This window comes from Borostomias antarcticus, assembly GCF_949987555.1.
Source record: "Borostomias antarcticus genome assembly, chromosome: 17".
Taxonomy (NCBI): Eukaryota; Metazoa; Chordata; class Actinopteri; order Stomiiformes; family Stomiidae; genus Borostomias; species Borostomias antarcticus.
The window spans coordinates 12,544,433-12,570,899 of NC_140250.1; the positions used below are offsets into that span (position 1 = coordinate 12,544,433).

The window sequence follows — 26,467 nt, forward strand, 5'->3', positions numbered from 1 at the left end:
TCAGTTTTATGCTTCCAGGTAACAGGAAGAGGATAAAGTCTGGTGAAAGAGCGAAGAGTGTGGAGGAGAGTTCAGGGCAGCCTATGATGAAGACCTAGCACCACGCCACCTCCCTGTCATTCACCATCCTCTTCCTCAGTCTCTACCATTGCGACACCCTATAGACTAGAGCTACCATCTCCCTCATAGGCCAACATCCCCCAGGATGTCGTGACATCATCGTCGCACAGAGAGCACCAAAATGACGGTCTGTGACACCGCGGACACCCACTGGAGGGCGTGGTCTTAGGTGATGTCGTCCTAATGTCCTGATGAGTGAAGGTGCAGACGGAGTCGTGGCGAGATTTTACCTTCGGCAATGACTTCCTGTCTCCTGTAGCCTCCAGAGACACAGGTCCTTAAATCCCTGACCTGTCCTGTAACCTTTAAAACCCTGACCTGTCCTGGAACCATAAAACTCTGCCTGGTCTGTCCTCAACCTGACCCGTTACACCAGGGAAAGAATAATCCTTCACGAGAAGACTTTCCTCTTGATCAGGACTTTGGACTTGGGGGTTGAATCCTCAGCAGTGCCACTAGGAGAAAAACACAGGTGTGTGTGTGTGTGTGTGTGTGCCATAAAGAAGAAACAATAGAATATTGTATCCAAGTAGTACACTTCCTGTTCATCTCTGCTGTCACAGACTTGCAGATTCTGTCCGTTCAACATCTATCTCAGCTCGACAACAGGTGACACACAAGACGGATAAATGAGGAGGAAGATTGAGGTGACACACACACACAAGACGGATAAATGAGGAGGAAGATTGAGGTGACACACACAAGACGGATAAATGAGGAGGAAGATTGAGGTGACACACACACAAGACGGATAAATGAGGAGCAAGATTGAGGTGACACACACACAAGACGGATAAATGAGGAGGCTAGAAAAGTAAGATGCATCTGAGTCGTCGTTAACAACACACTCAACAGAGTGCAATGTAGCGCCATTTAGCGCTGTGACATGCTAACATCAATTGACAATAGCTGTTGCAGACGTAACCTGGACCCGACTACAACTACCGAAGAGAAGAGCACAAATATAATATCTGAGCCATGGATAAAAATGTTCTGAGCTGATTTACATCCCAATCCTTGGACTGTAAATCTTCTTGAATTGTTAATCTCTTAACAGAGAGAAGAGGAACTGCCATACTACTGTACTGTACTAATGTGACACCGATACACCATCCACTGCCATCGACGTGACAACAAGCCTCCGAACCACTGGAATCAGCCAATAGATAAAAGCACAACTTCTACGACCACAGGGACTTTTCTCCACGTTAAGGGGAGATGAAAAGTATTCATCCCTAATGAGAAAGCCATAAATGACAACAACTTGAATTAACAATTTGTGTGCTAATGACCCTCATTGTGAAGGGATATGCAATACTTTGAATAACCCCACAACTTGACACAATTTGTTACAGTACCTAATATTTGATATAGTTGGTATTTTGTTATAATATTGGGGTTGATATTATGGTTGATGTTGACCTCAGCTCCCTGCCTCTTCTCATCAACACACTGTTGACACACGCACGCACACACGTGCGCGCGCACACACACACACACACACACACACACACACACAGTGTACTGTATATCAGTACACTGTGACACAGTAACACAGAACACTTAGAACAATTTGCTCACTGTGCCATCGTCTGAACCATGTTCTGAAACAAAGATCACCTCTGCCATCTGCAAGAATTCAGCAACACACACACACACACACCATTCTAATTATTGCTTGCTTTTCTGTGCTATCTATTCATAATCATCACATCACAATCCACCTGCTGTTCACATACTATTACCTGAGCCCGTCAATTACATAGATGACCCAAAGGAGTAAGTCATAGACCTCATAAGCATTCATATAGCTGTCACAGACCTGACATCATCATTCATAGAGCAGTCCTACACCAGGGTTAATTTACTGGGGTCCTAGGATGTGAGGGGGCTGGGCAACACAATGGGGCTGGTTCCTGGGGCTAAGTGCTTGGGGAAAGGAGCCGGGAGAAGGTAGGCCTACTTGGGCTGGTCAGTGAGGCTGTGAGGCTAAGTGCTAGTGGTACTGTAGGACCACGACCAGCTGGGACAAGGTGTGTGTGTGTGTGTGGGGGGGGGGAGAACAGGGTGCTGGGTGCATGTCGGTCTCTGCCTACTGCTTTTATCAATGTAGAGTATTCTTCATTAAGAATTAAGAACTTTTGAACTTTCTTAAAATCTTTGCTGTAGTCCTGCATGCGTAGAGCAGAGAGAATGGCGTGAGTGACGATGTCTCTAAAACAAAATAATGTAGCCAAGATTTCCTTTCCAGTGGTTTTGGATCAGGGAAGGGTAAGCCTATCAGGGTACTGTACAGGTGTCTGCTGTGTGTGTGTATTGGCAGGAGCAGCATGGGGACGATGCACTAGGAATGGGCTGGGCTGTGTGGAAGGGGTGGGGGTGAAGTCCATAGGACACCGACTATGAGCCATAAGAATGAAGCTGGTGATACGCAGCAACAACAGCTCATAGGTTCCCTTAAAACCTGAGTCAGTAGAGGCCAGACTAGTGGCTATCAGGCTCATGCTACCTGCTCTATTGTGTAATACTGAAGAGAGAGAAAAGAGCGAGAGAAGGAGAGAGAAAAAGATAAGTCCCACGTCACAGAGCTGCTGCATTGCAGGGATGGAGGAGGGGATATGACACACTGACGTCAAGCCACTGCCTCCCTTGATAAGCGTGCGCACACACACACACACACACGCACACAGGGCTATTTAAGGATAACGCTTAGTGACCTCATTCAATCTGCCTGGAACGGTGATAGTGAAGCACAAAGTACACTTCACTGCTTTTCTGTCCACATTGATGTCCATTAGACACAGTCTCACACACACACACACACACACACACACACACTAACCTAACAAAAGTGATGAAAAATGAAAGGTGATTATCTCGCTCTCTCTCTGTCGCATGTTCTCTGAGATATTTGTTTTGTTTGAGATATGTTTTTATATTTGTATAGATTATAATAGCACAGATGTATAGACTAATTTATGAGATTTCTACAAGGGTGCTGAGCCATAACTTGAACAACAAGAAATATGAACTCCTCAATAAACCGATTGAAAGAGACCCTTGCCTAACTTGACTTTTCTTCAGTGTTACAGCTGTCCTTGTGTCAGGTGTGGGTGACTTACAGTACTAATGGATTGATACACAACAGAGGTATCTGTGGATCTCTTCACAGTTGATTCTGAGAATGAAGAGGTTGCTCTATTTTGAGAGGTAGGGTGTCTCTCTAACTGTACTGGTGACATGGCACAAAGGTCAGTCACCTTGGGTGATAGCCTCAACACACACACACACACACACACACACACACACACACACACAGTCAGCAACTCAGATCCTCGACAAGCTACAGAAAACACACATCTCAAGACGGACCACAAAAAGTTTTCACATATTTTATTCCTGATCAACACATCAGCAGGTCAATGGTCTGACATGACATTGTTTTGTTGTGAGGACTTTCTGAGAGTTGAGTCTTCCAGTATGAGTGAACAGAGAATTCATCCATCAACGGCACACAGGTTAACAGTGAGGCGTTTGTGCTTTTTTGTGCCATTCAGTTACTGATCATAGTGCAATAGTGCTACTGACACAGACATGCAGTTGCTGTACCAAACACACTCACCACATACACACACACATGAGGGCTGTGCAATAAAATCGATACAGCGATACATGCTGTAGAATTTTTTTTCATAAATGGCGATACTGTATCGATTTTCCAGCCCCTTGTATCAATGACATACAAGGGGAGTTTTTTAGCATAGGGAATAGATACTGATACATAAAAAGGATACAATTAAATCATTAAAACATTATTCATGTTTTAAATGGATCTAAAACGTCCTTACATTCCCTCCGCCCTCGGGATCACTTCCATGGAGTTCAGGGAGTATCGCAATGTATCACAATACGTAACTTATCGCAATGTATTGTGATACAATGGTATCGTGACCCATGTATCGGGATACGCATCGTTCGAGGTACCCCACCACTGTGAAACAGCTACGATGAGACAGTGAAGCAAGTGTGTATTGCATCGAGGCGTTCATTCATCGACTCGACACTTTCAAGAACTCATTTTGACATAATTTACCAAAATAATCTATTATTTTCAACAATTCTTTATTTACGTCAAGTCGACACTTTAATCATTACTATCTAATCAACACTTTCATGGACTAAATAAGAAGATAATCAAACAAGATGCGTGGGAATATGCATCAAATAAATAATGTGCTCCACACCAATGACTGTGAGAAGTGCTGGAATTATTTGCAGTTGTGGATGATTGCAGAATTCAAGTGACAAAGCAGTTGCCACAGGTAGGATATTAGACTAACTACAGCCGACTAGACCACAATGTTTTATTCTCTATCATTCAGCTATTTATAGGCCTACACATGAACATGGATGTAGGCTATTTGAAATGAACCTTGCTAAATATGTCATCGCAGATTATCAACATGTAATCTATAATTCAAAAAAATATTGAATGCATTTAGGCCTATTGGAAGTAGGCTATAGCACGCAAGGCACAGCCTATTGCATGATTTATAATTTGGTGTAATATTCTATCTTATCGTCTACAGATAGATGATAGTCACAATCTATAATATGTAATATAATCCATAGATATACACGATCTATAATATATAATATAATCTATAGATATACACGTTGGTCAGCGGGCAGGAACATTCCTTGACCATGGGGAAATGCGCGCTGACCAACGTGTATATCTATAGATTATATGATATATTATAGATCGTGTATATCTATAGATTATATTATATATTATAGATCGTGACTATCATCTGTCTGTAGCCTTTTTTCAGCCAGTATTTTGATTGGCAATTCGGCCTAGTTGCGCTGTGTCTCAGGTCAGAAGGCTGCTTTTTTCTGTTTGTTGAAGTGACCTCTGACACGCGTCTATATAACAGGCCGTAATTCCTTTCACACAAAACCTTTGCTCAGCAAAGATGGGAAATACCGGTAGGCTACTATCAAATTGTTTAGGCTATTTAAACCAGTATGAATATTACTGGTTTAGGCTATCGAATAGGCCCATCATAGCCTATCAATTACCAATCATCCATTTGATCTGGCTCCGAGAGACAGCGCAACTAGGCCGAATGGCCTATCAAAATACGGGCTGAAAAAAGGCTATTTGTAGGCTATAGAGCAAAATGACATTCTAGTCCATGAAAGTGTCGACTAGATGTAATAATGAAAGTGTCAACTTTACTGAAAATAAAGCATAGTTGACAAACTGGGGTACAACCCCATTTGGGCGGTAGAGCGGGTCGTTCAATGATCGAAGGGTCAGTGGTTCGAATCCCAGCTCCGACTGTCCACATGTCGAAGTGTCCTTGAGCCAGACACCTAACCCCAAATTGCTCCCAATGAGCAGGTTAGCACCTTGCATGGCAGCTACCGCCATTGGTGTATGAATGTGTGTGTGAATGGGTGAATGAGGCGCCATTGTGCTTTGAGTGCCGCTAAGGTGGAAAAGCGCTATATAAGTGCAGTCCATTTACCATCCATTTACCATTTGAATACCATCACGTTTCCTTACTTCCTTCTCCCATCGTCTCCTTGAGATAAATCTGATCTGACCAGGTTGGATAGGTGAAAGCACAGTGCTTTTCTGCATAGCTGTCACCTATCCTGCCACATCAGATTAGTGATTTCCCAAGGATGGGAGGAGGGAGGGGAAAGCCATTTTTAGAGAATTCAAACATGGCCTTAAGTGTGTGTCAGGGGCCCCGGCCCAATGTGGGTTAGTGGTCACCAGCCCAGTGTGGGTTAGTGGTCACCAGCCCAGTGTGGGTTAGTGGTCACAGTCCATATATGTGCTATACACAATACAGCACAACTGAGGTATTCATACCAAACCAGCTTCTAGAAACATGATTGGTTTTATGTTCATATAATGCAGCATACATGACTCTCTTTCACAGTGATTGTCATTAGTGACTAATTGGCCTGTGTTCTGTTAGCGTGTCAACAGATGATTTGGTCAGTTCATTTGTTTCAACATAGTTTCCATACAATCAATTCACATGGTCATTATTCATATTCATTTTTTTCTTAAATGGACCCAGCATCTCCAGCAGCTTAAAGCAATACATAGCGTTTTCTACGGTTTTCTCGGAACTGCGCCCCCACAGGCTCTGCGAGTAAGTGCACTGTCGTACTGTCTTAACGTTATCAGATTGTCTTTTTCTTTTTCTGGCTTCCTCCGTGATGTTTTGCTTCGGTTTTCTCACCTCCGCCATGATATCATTGAGCTAAAAAACGCATGATATCCATAGACGCCGGAATAGTTAGCTACTACCGTGTTGTTTAAGCACAACGTTGCGCATGCACACTTTGACTGAATGCTGCGTCCCGGGGGCACAGGTTTTAAAAGGTAATAAATGTCAATATATTCTTTCTGAGTAGACTGTTTGGACAATTCAGCTTACTTTTAGTAAATATAATTGGAGAATTAGCACCAGACATGTTTGTAAAGGTCCAAATATCGCAATGTATTGCTTTAATCTACACATAATCATAAATGTTAGATATTTTAATAAACAATGAATGTGCCTTTAACAGCTGGAATAAAATAATTATAAGTCATAAGTTCTACTAGTTAACAACAACAACAACAACAACAACAACAGCTCTACAGGAGGAATTAAGTTGCATCACACTAAACTGTGTGCAGGTCCACACAGAGAACAAACAAACAAATAAACAAAGAGACAAGTGAACACTTCTCTTAAACTCTGTGGGTGTGTGTGTGTGTGTGTGTGTTATAGCTGGTGCAAGATATCAGTCTAACCGTTCAAATACTTACAAATACTAAAAATACTCAAATCAACTCGAAAGCAACCTTGTTTCCTCCATCTTTAGAAGGAATCACTGATCTGTTATGACTGGCTTAGTAACAGCTGTGTAGAGGAGCTTTGGCTTAAACCTATCCAGTCTATTTAGATCAGCGATTACCTCAAGAAAGACAGGAAGGAAGGAAGGAAGGAAGGAAGGACAGATTTCTTAAATATTAAAAGGGGGTCAAACACACACACGGCAGCTGCAGCGGCAGGAAGAGCAGGAGGAGGAGGTGTGATGCCCAGTGCTGTGGGTAGTGTAGTCCTCTACTGGACCTGAGTGACAGCCTGATGGATGGACTCTGCCACGTAGTCAATGTTCTTGGTGGTCAGACCACACATGTTGATACGACCACTGGCCATCAGGTAGACGTGCCTCTCGTTGATCATAAACTCCACTTGCTTAGCTGGAGGAAGAGGGAGAAGGTAGGACGAGTTTTAATACTGTACATACAGTACACTATATGGACAAAAGTATTGGGACACCTACAGGAGCTTTAATGACATCCCATTCTTAATTCAAAGGCATTAGTATGGAGTTGGTCCCCCCTTTGCAGGTATAACAGCTTCCACTCTTCTGGGAAGGATGTCTACAAGATTTTGGAGTGCGTCTGTCGGAATATTTGCCCATTCATCTAGAAGAGCATTTGTGAGACAATGATGTCGGGCGAGAGGGCCTAGCTCGCAATCTCCGTTCTAGTTCATCCCAAAGGTGTTCGATGCAGTTGAGGTCCGGGCTCTGTGTGGGCCAGTCAAGTTCTTTCACACCAACCTCTCCCAACCGTGCCTTTATGGACCTTGCTTTGTCTTTTTTCTCAACGAAGGTAGCTACTGGGAAGTGATTTGGTAGTGTCCGGTCCGCGTTTTTCTTGGAGAAACGTTTCCCTTTTTATCCCGGGTGGTTGGGTAGCTTCCAACCAAGAGGGCTGGGGGTCAGCCGAGTGTTGTAACGTGGGCCTTTGTTCGTCTTTTGTGTTCTGTGTCCCTGCACGGGGTTGTTAGTCTTTGTTGTTTACTGTTTGAGCTTCGGCTCTTGCCTTGTATTGTTTGTTAAGCGCGCCTATTATCCAGGTAAGTATTGTAAGTATTTTGTACACTGTTTCGACTGTTAAATCCTAACTGCTGGATCTAGTAGCTGGTCGTCTGGGAGACGCAGAAAACACCACTCCGCTCTCCCGTGATCCGCCATCGAGCCAGAGGGATAACAAAGGACCAGTTGCTGGGTGAGTTACTTAGCGGTTTAATGTGTCTTTGTTTCTTTCGAAATTGTATTCTTTCCCGCCGTGAGTTAACTATAAGGTTTCCTTTCATTGCTGTTTTGGGGTTTTAGGCTGCGTCGTGTTCATTAGGGATTCTACTGCTAGCTTGCCGCTTAATATCGTCAATTTGTCTAGCCCTGATGAGATTGTTGCACTGAAGCATTATTCTGTGAGCGTTTGTTGGCAGATTTCGTTATGTGCTAAAGCATTTTCGATTTCTTACATCCCCATCCGACACTTGGTGTTAAATTTTTAGCTAAGATTCGGGCTCAGCTAGAGGTGTTTGAGATGACTAGATTAGGAAGGGAGCCTGGAAATGCGATAGATTGGAATGCATTCAGGAAGTGGGAAATAGTCGCACGAGTGTTTTTTCAAGTCAGAAAGCGTAGCTGAGGAAGTTAATCAGCGAGATGAATATTCAGAGTCCCTTCCCCCTCCTAGTCATTCTGTTTTGAACTCTTTCACGCCGACTCGGCACTCAGATGTCACACATCCTTCCCGAACTATGTCTGTTTCACTCGCTGTTGTAGCTGCCGCCCCGCCTCCCAACTCTGTTTTTCCGTCTGCTCCCAACCAACAACGACCACAGGGCCGTCACATGAACAATAAGAACCGTAGTGTTAGAAACAGAACAGATCACAGGATGGAAGACAGGAAGGGAAACAGACCTGATACATGTTTTAATTGTGGTAAAGTTGGTCACTGGATTAGAGAATGTCACAGTTACCGCAAGATAAAAGAAATGGAGAATTCTCAAACCTGGGATTCGGCGCCACCTGCTGGAGTTCCCTTGAACAACCCACAAGGTAGATTTTAAATAGCCAATATAGACCCATTTTTTTAAGGTAAATAAACAGGACAAGACAGATGTAGCTGAGGACGTAAGGTTTGTGCATGATAGTGGGGGGATAGATAATGTTTGCCAGTGTCTTAATCTGAATACAGCATCTCCTAACCCAATTATATATTTTTAATGTTTATGTTAAATATCTCATGTTTATAGTTTGAGGCACATTCATCGGGTCTGAGTGTTTTTCTGAGTGTTTTTACAGACACCTGTCGTTCCGGGAGTGATGGGTGAATGCCGAACCAGGAGACGGGCACAGGACCGGAAGTGGAGATGGAGGTTACCGGCCTGTTTCCCTACAGATGGGCCATGTCACCGACTCACCGTGAACGACAGATAAGTATGACATAGGGAAGAGACCATTTTTTCGGAAGCGTGCCAAATACTCTGTTAGATAATTGATATTTTGTTAATTGCAAATGAAGCAAGTTCATTTTAGTGTTATTTTGTTGAGACAAGAATGTTTTTCTTTTATTTCATAAAATCGCGAGAGAAATTCTAAGAGCAAAATCCAATTGCCTTGATCCCGACTGGGGACTGGGCGTGTTAAAGTAATTCTTACACTGCCCCTGATGTCACTGTAGGCTACTGCAGAGCCTAGATCCCTGCTACTGTCCGATTCGGTAAATGGACAAAAGCTAGATCCCCACTGACAAACTACATAGACTGACGAGCCCGACTGGCTCTAATGACACTTGAACAGACACCCTGTTTAAGTTTTCCTGACTGAATAACACCATTTTTCCCCAAAGCAGGATCATCTCCTGCCAGGAAGAGGGGATGATAGAATGTGGCTTGCACTTAACGATCTTAACTTATCTTCAACAGACTGCTGATAACCGTTACTGACCAAAGAGGGGGTTCCTGACCAAAGAGGGGAACAGGGAGACCAGACCAGACCAGAGGACTCAAAGAGGGGAACAGGGAGACCAGACCAGAGGACTCTCCTTTTGCTCTTCTGTTTTGTCTCTGTTGTCTCTCTCATCTGTGGATTCACAGGTCTCTCCTCCCATGTCTCTCAAAGACATTGCCGACCTGCCCCGTATGAAGTCCCCACTAAGGAAAGGTGACCATTCTGGACGCCAGAGAGGGCTTCTTCTTATCATCTCCAACCAGGCCGTTGGGTCCTGATCCGCGACCTGGGGCCGTACCAGATTCAACTCACCACGCAGACGGCTGCCAGAGTAGCTGAGAGAACTTCGACGCCGTTGCGTCCCAAACCAAGGAGCAGATGAGCAGCCTGAGAACAGGCCAGAAAACATGGAAGAGAAGAGATGTAGCGGGGTGAACCTACCCGTCAAAGAGATGTAGCGGGGTGAACCTACCCGTCAAAGAGATGTAGCCGGGTGAACCTACCCGTCAAAGATGGAACAATCAGGACCATGGCATTCTGGCCTGTGTGGAATAGCTGTCAAAAGTAGCTGAGAGGACGGTCCATGCAGCCGAACCAGAGATCTCAAGGGCAAAGCGGTCACCGCCACACTGTCCTCTCCTCTGATGAGCAATCGGAGAGTGACCTTGCCGGTCACCGCCACACTGTCCTCTCCTCTGATGAGCAATCGGAGACTGACCTTGCCGGTCACCTCCTTCTCGTGGTTGTTGTTATGACAACGTGGACAAGCTCAACAGCAATGACTGCACCTCTAACCGCACACACTGGAACCTACATTGAACATTCAGAGACCCAAACATGGAAGCTACGATCCAGAAGAAATTACATGCGATTATTCACAACAAGAGTGAATGAACTTTGAAATTATCTTGAAAAAATATCATATTTGTTTACAAGAGTTACAATGGTTGAAACATGAGTTGACAAATAAGTTTGGGTTTTTCCTCTAAATTGACCAAGAGGTTTTTTGCCCTTCTTACACTGGTAACCATTCATCTTTTTACCTTGTTTCAAACTTTAAATCAAGGTTTTTGGTGAATGGTTGTCCACTTTTAGACTATAAATAGTATATAATCATGTCATCTTTTTTACCTTGTTTCCTGTCATATTTCTGAAACAAGGGGTTTTGGTGCGTGATTTTGCACGTGGAAAGAAAATAATCAATTTTTTTGTTAAATATTTCACAAATTTTTTTTTTTTATTTTTGCTCCACCTAGTGGAGAGATTACTTCCTTTCCACATGTATAGCATAGCTGAATGTTTACACTTTGTTTGGATTTTATATTTTATTTTTGTGTACCTGTTCAGGCACAAATGGGGGATTGTTATAGAATTTACATCCAAACACCTTAAACCTTTGTTCCTCTCTCTCTTTTGTAATTCCAAACACCTCCTGAACCTCTGTCTTCCTCCTCACCAAGACAGGAAGGGCCTCACACCCAACCTTCCCGTCCTGGCTCAGGCCTTTTGTTCCTTTGTCTATATTCAAAGTGTACCGCGCTTTTCTTTTCATCCCTCAACCACTGTTTGATATCCGTCACCTTACTATGACGTACAATGGAGTAGCCAATCACATCCTGGAGGCGCCGTACCTGTGTTTTGCTTGAATATAAGGCAGAGCAAGACCCAGGGGCGGCGCTTCGCTGGATAAACCACTCTTGTTGCGTTGTCCAGGAAGTCCTTGCGCTCGTATGTTTTCACAATAAACCAGACTTAACCTTTTGAGCGAATCTTGGTAAATCCTTTTGACTAGATCAGTTTAATTCCATTACACTGGCGAAACTAGCAAACAACAACAATGTTTTACAAGCAACTAGCAAACAAGACTACTAGCTAGCCAACTAGCTCACATTCTTACTGTCATTATTAATATCTAGCATTAGCTACTATTGTTATAGCTTGTGTTCTAACGTGGACACAGGGATCAGGCAAATTTACGAAACTGGACCCAGGAGTGGCACTTAGTGGGCACGCTCCGCATATCGCAATGCCCCTGCGCGGGCACCTGGCCTGGAGGCGTGCGGGCGTGCAGGGGAATTGCTCAATGCTCGCTGCCCGAGCGCCTCCACGCATATACGTTATTTGCATCATTTGTATGATGCCGTCTAGAAATGACGTTTGGAGTTGTATGATGCCATCTAAAAATTACATTTGATGCCGTCTAAAAATGACGTTTGGAGGCGATGGACAAACGTCGAATTCTGACGTCTGCCGGGTGAGACCAGGTTGGGGACACAGTCATGCTGGAACAGAAAAGGGCCTTCCCCAAACTGTTCCCACAAAGTTGGAAGCATAGAAGTGTCCAAAATGTCTTAGTAAGCTGAAGCATTAACATTTCCCTTCACTGGAACTAAGAGGCCCAGGCCAACCCCAGAAAAACAACCCAGACCATTATCCCTCCTCCACCATTTACAGTTGGCACGATGCAGTCAGGCAGGTAACGTTCTCCTGGCATTCGCCCAACCCAGACTCATCCATTAGATTACCAGATAGAGAAGTGTGATTCCTCACTCCACAGAACACGTTTCCACTGCTCCAGTGTCCAGTGGCGGCGTGCTTTACACCACTCCATCCAACGCTTAGCATTGCACTGAACATCAGTGTCTGACCTCACAAATGCTCTTCTGGAAGAATGGCCAAATGCTCCCAACGAAACACTCTAAAATGTTGTATTTAAATTTAAATTATGTATTTAGAATGGGATGTCATAAAAGCTCCTGTAGGTGTCCCAATACTTTCGTCCACAAAGTGTATGTGAGTATTTAACACACACACACACACACACACACACACACACACACACACACACACACACACACACACACACACACACACACACACACACACACACACACACACACACACACACACACACACACACACACACACACACACACACACACACACACACACACAGACACACACAAACACACACACACACACCAAAACAAAGCTCTGCTCCAGGGATACACACTGGAGAAACTAAACATGTCCATCTGTTAGGTGCTGAGAGAGAGAGTGCGTGCATGCGTGTACTCACGGTTGAGTCCGGTGAAGCTGAACATGCCGATCTGCTGTGTGATGTGGTCCCAGGTGCCGGGCGTCCCCAGGGCCTGCAGCTTCTTCTGCAGCTGGGCTCTCATCAGCAGAACCCGCTCCGCCATGGTTTTCACATTCTCCTTCCTGGAGAGGGGGAGAAGGAGAGAAACGAGGGAGGGGGTGAGAGAGGGAGAGAAAGAGGGTGAGAGAGAGGGTGAGAGAAAGAGGGTGAGAGAAAGAGGGTGAGAGAAAGAGGGTGAGAGAAAGAGGGTGAGGGAGAGGGAGAGAAAGAGGGTGAGAGAAAGGGTGAGAGAAAGAGGGTGAGAGAGGAAGAGGGAGAGAGAGAGGGAGTGAGGTGAGAGAAAGAGAGAGGGTGAGAGATAGAGGGTGAGAGAGGGGGGTTGGGAGAGGGAGTGGGGCGAGAGAGAGAGAGGGAGGGAGGTAAATAGCGACAGAGAAAGGTTGATGTCTTGAGTAGCCTACCCTGAGTAATCACTGCAAATTGGCTGCCGCTGAGTGGTTGGGTTAGACTAGTCGTGTAGTCGGTTACAAAACCACCGTGCACAATGAAAATAGCCGCTGTGCACATCCCTGGTGTGAACCTACTACCCACCACTCAGCGAAGAGGTCGGGGGTGTTGAGAGTGATGGCGACCACACGGGCCCCCTGGGAGGGGGGGTTGGACCAGGTGGTTCTGACGATCTTCTCCATCTGAGACAGAACCCTCTTCAGGTTGTCCGGGTCCCGAGCTACGATCGTCAGGTTACCCACGCGCTCATCTGACAGCAAGCGCGTGCATGCACGCACGCACACACACACGCACACACACACACACACACACACACACACACACACACACACACACACACACACACACACACACACACACACACACATTGTGAGCATTGGGTCTGAGTGAGTGTGTGTGTGTGTGTGTGTGTGTGTGTGTGTGTGTGTGTGTGTGTGTGTGTGCGCAAGGCAAGGCAAGTTTATTTGTATAGCACATTTCAGCAACAAGGCAATTCAAAGTGCTTCACATGAGACATTCAAAGCATCAAGACAAAGTGTAACACAAAAGGTTATGTAAAACGAAATCCAAAAAAAAAAGGACATTTAAAACTAAATGCAGGAAAAATAAAATACAGGAATAAAAGTTACTGTGTAGTGTATGAATGAATAATTATTTGATTTAATAAAAAGCAGCGGCAAAAAGAAAAGTTTTCAGTCTTGATTTAAAAGAACTGAGAGTTGCAGCAGACCTACAGTTTTCTGGAAGCTTGTTCCAGATATGTGGAGCATAAAAACTGAACGCTGCTTCTCAATGTTTTGTTTTAACTCTGGGGACAGAAAGCAGACCTGTGCCAGATGACCTGAGGGGTCTGGATGGTTCATAACGTAGCAGCAGATCAGAAATATATTTTGGCCCTAAACCATTCAGTGCTTTATAAACCAACAGCAGTATTTTAAAGTAAATTCTTTGATAGACAGGAAGCCAGTGTAAAGACCTCAGAACTGGAGTGATGTGATCAACTTTCTTGGTCTTAGTGAGGAATCGAGCAGCAGCGTTCTGAATCAGCTGCAGCTGTCTGATCAATTTTTTATAAAGACCTGTAAACACACCGTTACAGTAGTTGAGTCTATTGAAGATGAAACGCATGGACAAGTTTTTCAAGATCCTGCTGAGACATAAATCGTTTAATCCATGATATATATTTCAAGTGATAGTAGGCTGTCTTGGTAATTGTCTTAATGTGACTGCTGAAATTGAGGTCTGAGTCCATGACTACACCAAGATTTCTGGCTTCGTTTGTGTTTTTTTAGCATTACTGATTGGAGTTGAACGCTGACTTTTTCTGGCACATCCAATCGTTGATTTGTTCAATGCACTTACTCAGCGCTTGTATGGGATTATAGTCCCCTGGTGATATGGTGATATAAATGTGTGTGTCGTCTGTATAGCTATGGTAGCATATTTAGTTTTTTTCCATAATTTTTTCAAGTGGGAGAATGTAAATGTTGAACATAAGAGGCCCCAGAATGGAGCCTTGGGGAACTCCACAGGTCATTTTTGTCCGCTCACATTTGTAATTGCCTATAGACACAAAGTAGTCTCTGTCCTTCAAGTAGGATACAAACCAGTCTAGCACTGTGCCAGAAATTCCCAGCCAGTTTTCAAGTCAGCCTAGTAATATGTTGTGGTCAACCGTGTCAAATGCAGTGCTGAGATCCAATAATACTACGACTGAAATTATGCCATTGTCTGTGTTTAAATGGATGTCATTGAAGACCTTAACAAGAGCAGTCTCGGTGCTGTGGTGTGGTCGAAATCCTGACTGGAAGATATCAAAACAATTATTTAATGCCAGGAAGTTGTTCAGCTGTTGAAAAACTGCTTTTTCAATGTTTTTACTTAAAAACGGGAGGTTTGATATGGGCCTATAATTGTTCATTTGTGAGGTGTCTAGATTATTCTTTTTTAAGAGTGGCTTGACGACTGCAGTTTTCAGGGTTTTTGTAGTAATTCAGAGTCCATGCAGTTAGATACATTTTTGAAAAAACCTGTAGGCAGAATATCAAGGCAACAGAAGGAGGATTTTAGATATAAAATATCTTCCAGGGTTTTATGGTTGATCGGATAAAATTGTGTCATGGTATTGATTTTAAGTGTACACTGGGACATGTAGAAGATTTTTAAAGGTTGAGGGAGGTGGTGAGGTGGTGAAACTACAATTACTATGACAGACAACACATATTCTGTACCTGATATGGAGGCACTGACTGCTTGTCTAATTTTCTGAATTTTGTCAGTGAAGAATGAGGCAAATTCATTGCAGGCCATGGTGGATAGAAGTTCAGAGGCTACTGACACAGGAGGGTTTGTTAGCCTATTCGACAGTGTCAAACAAAGCATGTGCATTATTATTGTTTTTGGTGATGATGTGTTTTTGGTGATGATGTGGAAAAGAAGGACTGCTGTGCATTTCTCAGCTCCAAATTATACATGTGAAGTCTCTCTTTATACTTTAGATGTCATAATGAACATGGAGATATGTTTTTCGCTACTTGCGTTCAGCTCCTCGACACTCTTTTTTCTATTCTGACCAGCGTGGCATTTCTCCATGGAGAAACGATCTTACCAGAGACTACCTTCACCTTAGTGGGCGCAATGGCATAAATAATATTTGTAATTTTAGAATTTAAATTATCTACAAGCTCATTGACTGAGACCCAGGAGAGGGCAGGTGTGGACGAGGAAGCCTGAGTAAATATGTGTGTGCGTGTGTGTACTCATGACTCACTGTAGAGGCCAAAGTTCTTGGAGAAGGACTGGGCACAGAACATCTCAAATCCCAGAGAGACAAAGTAGCGCACCGCCCAGGCATCTTTGTCCAGACATCCTGAGGCAAAGCCCTGGTAGGCCGAGTCAAAGAACGCAAACAGGTTCCTCCGCTGGAACACACAGGAGAGAATGCGTTAGAGCCCAAATGTTCTGTCTTCCACCAAATGATCCATGTTAGAACCAAAGAACACATCTCTTGGCAGATTCCTTAAGTAGGGTGTGTGTGTGTGTGTGTGTGTGTGTGTGTGTGCGTCTCACCATCATGACCTCAGCGATGTGCATCCACTGCTCCTGAGTGGGGTCGGTGCCGGTGGGGTTGTGGGCGCAGGCGTGCAGCACGAAGATGGAGTTCTCTGGCGCACTCTGGGACAGGGGGGCAAAGGTCAATATCAATCACTAGGGAGGTCAAAATCTCTCCAACTCCGCTAATATGCAACAGCTGGTTAAGGTTAGGGGGCAGTCAGCTGAAGGATGGTTAGCATCTATAGAGCAGAGGCCCCAAGCATTAGGCTACATCTCTCAAAACAGACCTCTCCGTCAGAAACACTCACGTGGTTTATATTATTTAGCCAAGTCTCTCTCATGTTCCAACTGCTTACCTCCAGGTCGCCAAGGAAGCCGTCCAGGTCCAAGCCCCGCCTCTTGGCGTCCCAGTACTTGTAGGGACGAACGTCCTCGAATCCGGCGTTGGCAAACACGGCGTTGTGGTTCTCTGGGAACACAATACAGACCTGACATCAACACTGACTCTAAACCTGCTAGGACTGCGTGAGAAACAGCAGTTCAGAACGCTAGTTCACTTCCTCAACCTTCTTTTCTACACTGCTTTCATGGGCTTTTATTTTATGTCATTATATAGTAGAGCACTGTTATCTGCTTTGTACAGTACATGTAATGGCCACTTCATTAGGTACACATATCTAGTACCGGGTAGTAACGTTACCCTCTCAAAGAAATTAATAATCTTATCTTGAAATCGTTGAAGAAAGAAGATGCAATTAGATTAAACTGAGTCATGACTGGTACAAAAAAGATCAACAAGTCAGGAGACAAGCTTGTCTTGTTATGGTTCCTTCAAAACACAAAGCAAAAACAAGGAGTCCTTCATACAGGCCACAGCACCCTTGTCAAGGGCAGGAGAGAGACAGCAGCTGGGGCACAGACATAACTCATCTCTGACTGCTGTACAACCATGGGCAAAAGTAATATACTTTATTTAACTCACGCCAACCCCTTTAGCTTTTAGAACAGCTTCAAGGTCCAACGTGTTGTTGTGTATTCAGGGATGCCCTTCTGCACACCACTATGGTAAACAGCTGTTATTTGAGCATTTGTGGCCTTTCTGTTAGCTTGAACAAGTCTGGCCATTCTCCTCTGACCTCTCTCATCAACAAGGTGTTTTCTCCCACAGAACCGCCGCTCACTGGATATTTTTTGTTTATCGCACCCGTCTCTGGAAATCCCAGGAGAGCAGCTGTTTCTGAGGTGCCAGAGCCACTACCTCTGGCACCAACAATCCTACCACGGTTAAAGTCGCTTAGATCACACGTCTTTTCCATTTTAATGTTTGGTCGAACAACAAGTAATTCTCTTCACCATGTCTACATGCTTTATACCTGTATATTAGGTTGAAGCCATATGATTGGCTGTTTGGAGGAGCAGGCTGTTTGCATTAACAGGCAGCTGTAATAAAGTGGTAGAATACAGGATGTTCCGCAGTCCTGATCTGCATTCATTATTAAGGACACTATAAATAGCCCTAGAGCTGGGGTGGCCAGCCCGCGGCTCGCCAGCCCGTCAATGTGCTGCTCCTCCATCCATTGATAAAAATTGGCTTGCAGCTCTTCCATCCTTTCATTAAAAAAAATCATTCATAAGAATGTTTCTCTCTCTCTATCCTCTCTCTAGTTTCGCTGTGCATTTCTTCCCGCCCATTTTTAGTTTATTGCAGATTTGTCATAAAATCATATAATTGGTCTGAAGCAACGCTAGGGTCGTGAGGAAGTCGTGTGACTTCAAATTATATACGGTAGCAAATCACCTTGGTAACAAAAGAAATGAAAATAATTTGCTTTGCGTGGGTCATGCTCTTTTACGACAAATGCACACTTAGCTAACGTGTAGGCCTACACAACAAAAGAATGGATTAGAAGAAATGCACAGCGAAACGAAAATATGAAGACGAACACAGGACATTTTTACCCGAGTGGGAGAGTAATTTTTTCTATTTCGAACGTAATGTCAGCCATTCTGTCTGATATGCCAGACATCATTGGGACATTAAAGCTTCAATCTCCAGCGCCACTTCACCACAACACATGCTAACATGACCAGGACTACCCAAAAGATACTGAACTTCGCTAGCACAAGTTAAATAGCTTGAAAAATCAGACACAGAAACAGACCCAGCTGTTCCGTTCATTTACCAAGCAGGCAGAGACAGCGACGCTTGCCTCTTATCAAGTGACATGGAACATTGCTCGTGCTAAAATGCCATACAACGAAGGCGAGTTTGTGAAGAAGAAATGCATCACTGATGTTATTGAAATCTGGTCTACAGAAAATGACAAACTGAAAAAGATGGTGTCAGTTGTCACGTGAACTGTCACGCCACACAGTTGAACACAGAATATCGGACATAAACCGTGCCAGAATTACATTCTGATCTTCAGAAATGCGAATATTTCAGTGTTGGATTGGATGAGTCTTGTGACATACAAGACAAGCCACAGTTGGCCATATTTGCACGGTCGGTTTCAGAAGATTGTGTGATCAAAGAAGAGCTCCTTGATATTCAGTCACTGAAGGACAGGACCCGCGGCATCGATGTGAAACAAACCATGACTGACGTGTTTGCTAAAGCAAATCTGCCAATCATTCATCGGGAGCAGCTTGTCTAAAACGCTGAATTTAGACCACGTCATGAAGCCTGTGATGGAAATCATCAACTATATCCGCACACATGCTCTTAACCACAGGCTGATTGCTGAACTGGACCAAGGCCTTCCTGGAGACCTGCCGCTTCACTGCACTGTGAGGGGGCTTTCAAGAGGCACAGTGCTGTCTCACTTCCTTGAGCTCTTGGATGCCGTGAGGCTGTTCATGGAGGAAAAGAACAAGGACTATCCACAGCTGTCAGACCCCCAGTGGATTATGGATTTGTCTTTTTTGGTCGACATGCTGAGTCATCTGGACAGACTCAACCTGGGCCTGCAGGGGGAGTTAAAGATACTGCCAGACCTGGTGCAAAGCGTGTTTGCGTTTGTCAACAATTTCAAGCTGTTTAAGGCGCAACTTCAAAAGGGAGAATTTATGCACTTTCCCTCTCTGCAAAAAGCAAGTGAACATGCTGCATCAGCCGCCCTGAAAAAGCAGACAGCCTAATATGCGACACAGATGGAAAAACTCCAGGAGAGTTTTGTGACCAGATTCCAGGACCTACAGCTGAAAAGGCCACAGATTACATTCCTTGTCGATCCTTTCAGTGCGGAGACGGACTGTTTAAAAGCCCCACTTGTCACAGATGAAGCAGCATCGGAGATGGAAATGATTGAACTGTCGGAGGATGACAGACTGAAGTCTGTTCTGAAGGATGGAACCATTGAGTTTTGGAAAACAATGCCAATGGAAAAATATCCCCAGCACAAACGGGCTGCGCTCAAGCTACTCTCAATGTTTGTGTCCACATATATTTGTGAGTCTTTGTTTCTACCCTGGAACTCATGAAATCCAAGCACAGATCTGTTTTGACTGACACACATGTGAAGGAACTGCTTAGAGTGGCCACAACGGAATACAAGCCAAATCTGAGGAGGATTGTGGCAAGCAAGGAGTGGCAGAAGTCCCACTGAGGAGCGACAGCTAAGACAAAAACACTGGTCACATACTGACATACTGTTACTGTGCGGTAGGCTATTGTAAATTGTTATATTTTCATGTGTGGGGGTAGAGAGAGAGTGTGCATGTGTGTGTGTGTGTGTGTGTGTGTGTGTGTGTTTGTGTGTGAGAGTGAGTGAGTGAGTGAGTGAGTGAATGAAAGAGAGACAGACATAGGTAGAGAGAGAGAGAGTGAGTGAGTGAATGAGTGCTAGCCTTGACAAAAAATAACACAAGCTGCCCCCGTCTCCCATCTGCTTTCACCTCGGCCAGCCCATCTGTCCAGTCCAGCTCAGCTCAGTCCAGTCCAGCCCAGCCCAGCCCAGCCCAGCCCAGCCCAGCCCAGCCCAGCCCAGCCCAGCCCAGCCCAGCCCAGCCCAGCCCAGCCCAGTCCATTCCATTCCAGCCTAACCCAGCCCAGCCCAGCCTAACCCAACCAAGTCCAAAATATATTTTATCAGAAAATATCTTGTTGTATGAATGAATTTTAAATAAATTAACTTTAAATGTATATTTAATGGACAATAACGTTTTTCTTCTTATTTTAGACTGGGGTGCCTTGGGATTTTAAGTACTTATGAAGGGTGCGGTGACTGAAAAAAAGGTTGAGAAACGCTGGTATATACGTGGCTCTGGGTGGTACCACAGTAATTTTTGTGGCTCTTAGTCTCTGACTGGTTGGCCACCCCTGCCCTAGAGTCTCAGATAAGTTTACTATTCAAAGTGCAGGTTGAAATACACGTTATCTGAAGACTTCCAGAACACCCGTGTGTGTGGGAGGGGGGGGGGGGGTATGGGTATATGTATTTATGGGTGTGTGTACCTACCCCAGGTAGGTGCAGACACATAGACAGGTGTCTTGGTGTTGTTGTTCCCGTTGTAAAAGTGTCTGAGAAACTCTGCCCCCATCTTCAGAGCACCTGTTCCCCCCAGACACTGCACAGCCCCCACCTAAGAGGAAGGAGAGAGAAAAAGACAGACGGTGAGAGCATGACAGAGCGAGACCAGAGTGACAAACAGAAATTGCTCCAAATAGCTTACTTCCAAGCTTCAAATCGGAGGGTGCACATGACTCAACTACCTTTCGTAGCTAGTACAGTAGGACCCCACTCATCCGAACTTCAGAGATCCGAACCTCCCGGTCTACCGGACAGGCTTAAAAAACTTTTTTTTTTAGCCTGCCATCTGGTTACTGGTGGGATTTTCATTACAGTACTGTACCCTACTGTGAATAAAAACAGAACTGTATGTAGACCTACATGTTGCCTGTAGGCTGTAGCCTGTCGAGCGCAAAACGCAAACGAGTCTGCTGCGCGAGAGCTGCATTCCTTGGTAGCCAGAAAGCGCGTCAGCAACCTGAAGCAGAGGAGCATCGAGTCATTATTGGTTCCCAGTTAATGGACTTCAGGAACACAGACGTGTTGTTGGCATGTAGATTAGTCCACTAGACCTACTGTATTTGTTAAATAATAGCCTACAGCCTAGGCCACGTTAGCCTACATCGGTTGTTTTAGAGACTTTCTTTTAGGCTACAATAGCCTAAGACACGACAACTTGTCTGTCATTTCATTTATTTATTTCTTGATTATCATTTGCTCTAATTGTTCTAATGTTGGGTTGTTTTTAGGCTATACCATTTTGTTCTGCGAATACAGTAGCCTATCGATGCAGCGTACACCTCATTTGAGAATAAAGTACTGTATTTGATCAAAGCACGCACTCAAGTGGAAATTCGGTTATTTTATTATAGGCTACTGTAGGTCTATTATAGGCTAGGCTGTACGAGTTTAGTTGGCTATTTGATGACGCCTATATGAAACAAGTATACCACTTATTGAATTTGGTGCATTTTAACATAAGTTTCAGTCATCCGGACATTTCAGAGATACGAACGACCTTCGGTCCCGTTGGGTTCGGATAAGTGGGGTCCTACTGTACAAACATTCTACTGCTGTATAAAGTATTACCTATAACCGTGTCTGTTCTCCAATACCTACCCCGTTCTACCCTGTCCTTCTGTAACAACCTACCCTGTCCTCCTGTAACAACCTACCCTGTTCTACCCTCTCCTCCTGTAACAACCTACCCTGTTCAAACCTGTCCCCCTGTAAGAGCCGTCTTCCTGTAACAGCCTACCTTGTCCTCCTGTGACAACCTGCCCTGTTCTACCCTGCCCTCCTGTAACAACCTACCCCGCTCTAACATGGGCCCCTGTAACAACCTACTCCAGTCTACCCTCTCCTCCTGTAACAACCTACCCCATTCTAACATGTCTCCCTGTAACAACCTACCCTGTTCTACCCTCTCCTCCTGTAGTAACCTACCCTGTTCTAACCTGTCCCCCTGTAACAACCTACCCTGTTCTACCCTCTCCTCCTGTAACAACCTACCTTATTCTAACCTGTCCCTCTGTAAGAGCCTGTCTTCCTGTAACAACCTACCCTGTTCTGCCCTGTCTTGCTGTGGCAACCTGTTGTATTTTACCCTGTTGCTTACCTACCCTGTTTTCTTGGATGGCAGGGCTGTCACCCCCCAGGGCGATCTTGGAGGCCGAGGACCTGAACTCAGGCAGGCCCAGGATGGCCAAGTACTCGTGGTTCAGACTGTCATCGTCCACAATGATCCTCTCCACCTTCTTCACCACGGGCAGCACCCAGGGCTGGCCCTCATCCGTTCTATAGGCTGAGGGAGGGAGATTACATTCACGTACCACCTCTTCAACTACGCATCCAAGACAAGGTCCAGGTTAATCAGAATGATAGATGATTACTGGGGAAAATATGGAGAGAGTGATGGAGACTCATTTAAGTTCAAAACATTTTTCAAGTACAGCTACATTCTTAATTTGATTTATCCTCGGAAGAGAAGGGGTTAGTGACCAGACTGATCAGTGGAGAGAGATAGGAAAAGGACATTGGAGATGAAGAGAATACCTGGACCTAGGGTACACAAAAATGTATAACTGCAATTATTTTGCCTGATGGTGTAATCACAAGTGATCACAATTATTAAGTGTGATCAACTATGGTACCACTTTTATAAAAAAAAACAAGGTTATTCAAGGTGCTGCAATAATCGTTCTACACTGTTTGCACAGTATCTGTGCTTCAAGGTCCACTGACACAGATTCATGCATTAAAATCGGCATTACAATCTATTCATATTTACTAATCATGGCCAACCTGATGTAGGCGTTGGCTTTATGAATTGTGTGACCCAACATTTAGGGCCGTTTTAGCGTTTTTATGTAGGCTACAGTATATCTATGCTCGTCACTGGTGTTACTGGTGTCTATTAGTCAATGGTGCGGCAAGAGACCAGGCCAAACCAGTTTTGTCCCGATTCCTGACAGAGCACATGAGAGAACACTACAGAGGTGTACTTTACCCTGCTATCCTCATGCCCAAACTACTACCAGTGATAAGGTAGGAGTGAATGTGCACACTGGTCCGTCACCTAGAGCATATACTGCTCTAAAGCTTACAGGTTTAGATTAGTGTAATGGCAGGCCTGTAAACTACATTTTTCCTCATGATGAAAATGGCTGTTGTTTTCAGAGAAATGTTGTGGTTTAGCCTGATCCTTTTAGCTGTTTCTGATTATGATGTTGACCCCTGAGTGTGGCTGTCTGCTCGAGTTTTCTGTAAGAAACTGTGTCTCCCTTCCATAGACTTATGAGATAAGGGTGACATTCCATGGTTGGTACATTTTGTGGGCAACAGCAATTTTTGTGGTCAGAGATCAGGGCACCGAACCATCAGCCAGTTATCTCACTACAAGGCCAGAAGCTGCAGGAGAGACCAGACCAGTCTGATCGGGGAGGGGGGGGGGTGGGGTAGAACGCCCCCGAACCATAAGAACCGTGCTCGAGCTCAGATGCTTTGATTTTGGCCAGACAGCCATACAGACAGGCAAGCTGACATTAGACTATATGCCATCATCTTTTGTATGCTATAACCTTCTGTAATAAAACAGCTTTTGATTGTCGCTCAAATCCCGTGTTGGAGAGATTCATTTGGAGTACATCGGAAAAGGGACAGTGGACTGTGTGGTATTTGTGAGACATTGGGGGCCGTCTTTTATTGAAATCAAAACACAACGCAGAGCTGAATAAGGACAATAATAAAAGACAACGAAAGTCAACACTCATCTCAGTTCACTAGCAGAGAAGTACAGTATAGGAGGTTTAAAGTGGGAATTTAGGTGACCTAAATTGATGTGTGTGAAACTCTATAGTCGAAACAATTAGTTGTTAGTTATGGCGGCCTACACCAGCAGCAGGGCTGGAGCAGGAGGCCATGGGCCCATCTGAGCCGGATCATGCTAACTAGCAGACCAATACTGGAGCATGACCATAGTAGCAGCTGTGTAGCTGTAGGAAGGGATTACCAGGCCTTAGGTCCTCTGAGCTGCTGAGCCCTGTGACTCAGGTAGTCCTGCTGCTCTAGCTGGTGTGTGTGTGTGTCTGTGTCTGTCTGTGTGTGTGTGTGTGTGTGTGTGTGTGGAGCAGTTGACTGAGAGAGAGAGAGGAGCAGGAGACAGAGAGAGAGAGGAGCAGGAGACAGAGAGAGAGAGAGGAGCAGGAGACAGAGAGAGAGAGAGGAGCAGGATACTGAGAGAGAGAGAGGAGCAGGAGACAGAGAGAGAGAGAGAGGAGCAGGAGACAGAGAGAGAGAGAGAGAGGAGCAGGAGACAGAGAGAGAGAGAGGAGCAGGAGACAGAGAGAGAGAGGAGCAGGATACTGAGAGAGAGAGAGGAGCAGGAGACAGAGAGAGAGAGAGAGAGAGAGAGAGGAGCAGGAGACAGAGAGAGAGGAGCAGGAGACAGAGAGAGAGAGAGGAGCAGGAGACAGAGAGAGAGAGGAGCAGGAGACAGAGAGAGAGAGGAGCAGGAGACAGAGAAAGAGAGGAGCAGGAGACAGAGAGAGAGAGAGGAGCAGGAGACAGAGAGAGAGGAGCAGGAGACAGAGAGAGAGAGGAGCAGGAGACAGAGAGAGAGAGGAGCAGGAGACAGAGAGAGGAGCAGGAGACAGAGAGAGAGAGAGAGAGAGGAGCAGGAGACAGAGAGAGAGGAGCAGGAGACAGAGGAGCAGGATACTGAGAGAGAGAGAGGAGCAGGAGACTGAGAGACAGAGAGAGAGGAGCAGGAGACAGAGAGAGAGAGAGAGAGAGAGGAGCAGGAGACAGAGAGAGAGAGGAGCAGGAGACACAGAGAGAGAGAGAGAGAGAGAGAGAGAGAGAGAGAGAGAGGAGCAGGAGACAGAGAGAGAGAGAGGAGCAGGAGACAGAGAGGGCAGCTGATTCTGAAGGAGCAGGTGTGATGGCGGTTGGTGATCTACTAACAGGTCTAGGAGGAATGTGTAATTAATTAAATAGTATTCTTTTCACCTAACTTATCTAATAGAGAGATTATATGGCCTATAATATGTACTGGAATAACACCCTTACATTTCGCTAATGGTTAAGTTTTTTTTACTCTAACTGGGAACAAATCCCTCTGCCTCTTATGGACTGACCCACACAGAGAGATCAGTTCAGCATCCAGCTAGAAGAACGCTAATCCTGGAGCACCAAGCCGTCACAGATCTCCACTGCATGTAGCCTAGCTCTTTCTCCACACACACACACACACACACACACACACACACACACACACACACACACACACACACACACACACACACACACACACACACACCACACACACTCTCTCTCTCTCTCTTTCTCTTGCCCTCTCATTCAGCCCCTGCACTACATAAACTATAGCCTAATAACAATCTCTGTTAAGCTGTAGTCAGTAGAGAGGCCTGTGTACTGTGTGAGCCAGGGCTCCAGACTTAGACCACAAGACCAAAACCTGTCACGTGGAGGACAAAACATTGTCATTGGCTGTACAGGTGCGCCTGACAGCAGGTCTGTCTGGGTGTGTGCATGTGTAGCATTTATTTTATTTTTTCAGACCCACGTTCTGAAAAGACCCGACCATACTCAGCCACTGATTGTCTCAGACCCTGATATTCTTCTTTGCTCCACGAGCGACATCACAACCGTAAAACATAGCGGCAATTCAAAATGAAAGCTATTGATAGTTTTCCGTCAAGATAAATGCCCCTGCCCCCCGGCCCTGGAAGGCAGAGAGAACTGCCTCCACCACCGGTCTACCCTGTCCCCGGTAAAATGCCTAATCCTGTCCCAACATCTTCGGCACAGATGGCCTCAG

The 26,467-nt window shown here is 45.0% G+C and overlaps 1 protein-coding gene across 2 annotated transcripts in view; it reads right to left on the bottom strand.

Annotated features, from left to right (window-relative positions):
• Positions 1–3,504: 3,504 nt before the first annotated feature.
• Positions 3,505–26,467, bottom strand: part of got1 (glutamic-oxaloacetic transaminase 1, soluble) — a 29,360-nt gene continuing 6,397 nt past the window's right edge. For both annotated transcript variants that reach the window (XM_084452146.1, XM_084452147.1), the window contains exons 2-9: positions 22,749–22,930; positions 21,076–21,199; positions 16,972–17,084; positions 16,631–16,735; positions 16,332–16,482; positions 13,646–13,811; positions 13,034–13,176; positions 3,505–7,402 (exon numbers count right to left, since the gene is read on the bottom strand). In XM_084452146.1, the coding sequence (XP_084308272.1) occupies positions 7,263–7,402; positions 13,034–13,176; positions 13,646–13,811; positions 16,332–16,482; positions 16,631–16,735; positions 16,972–17,084; positions 21,076–21,199; positions 22,749–22,930 (1,124 nt within the window). In that variant the 3' untranslated portion in view covers positions 3,505–7,262. The remainder of the gene's footprint in view (positions 7,403–13,033; positions 13,177–13,645; positions 13,812–16,331; positions 16,483–16,630; positions 16,736–16,971; positions 17,085–21,075; positions 21,200–22,748; positions 22,931–26,467) is intronic.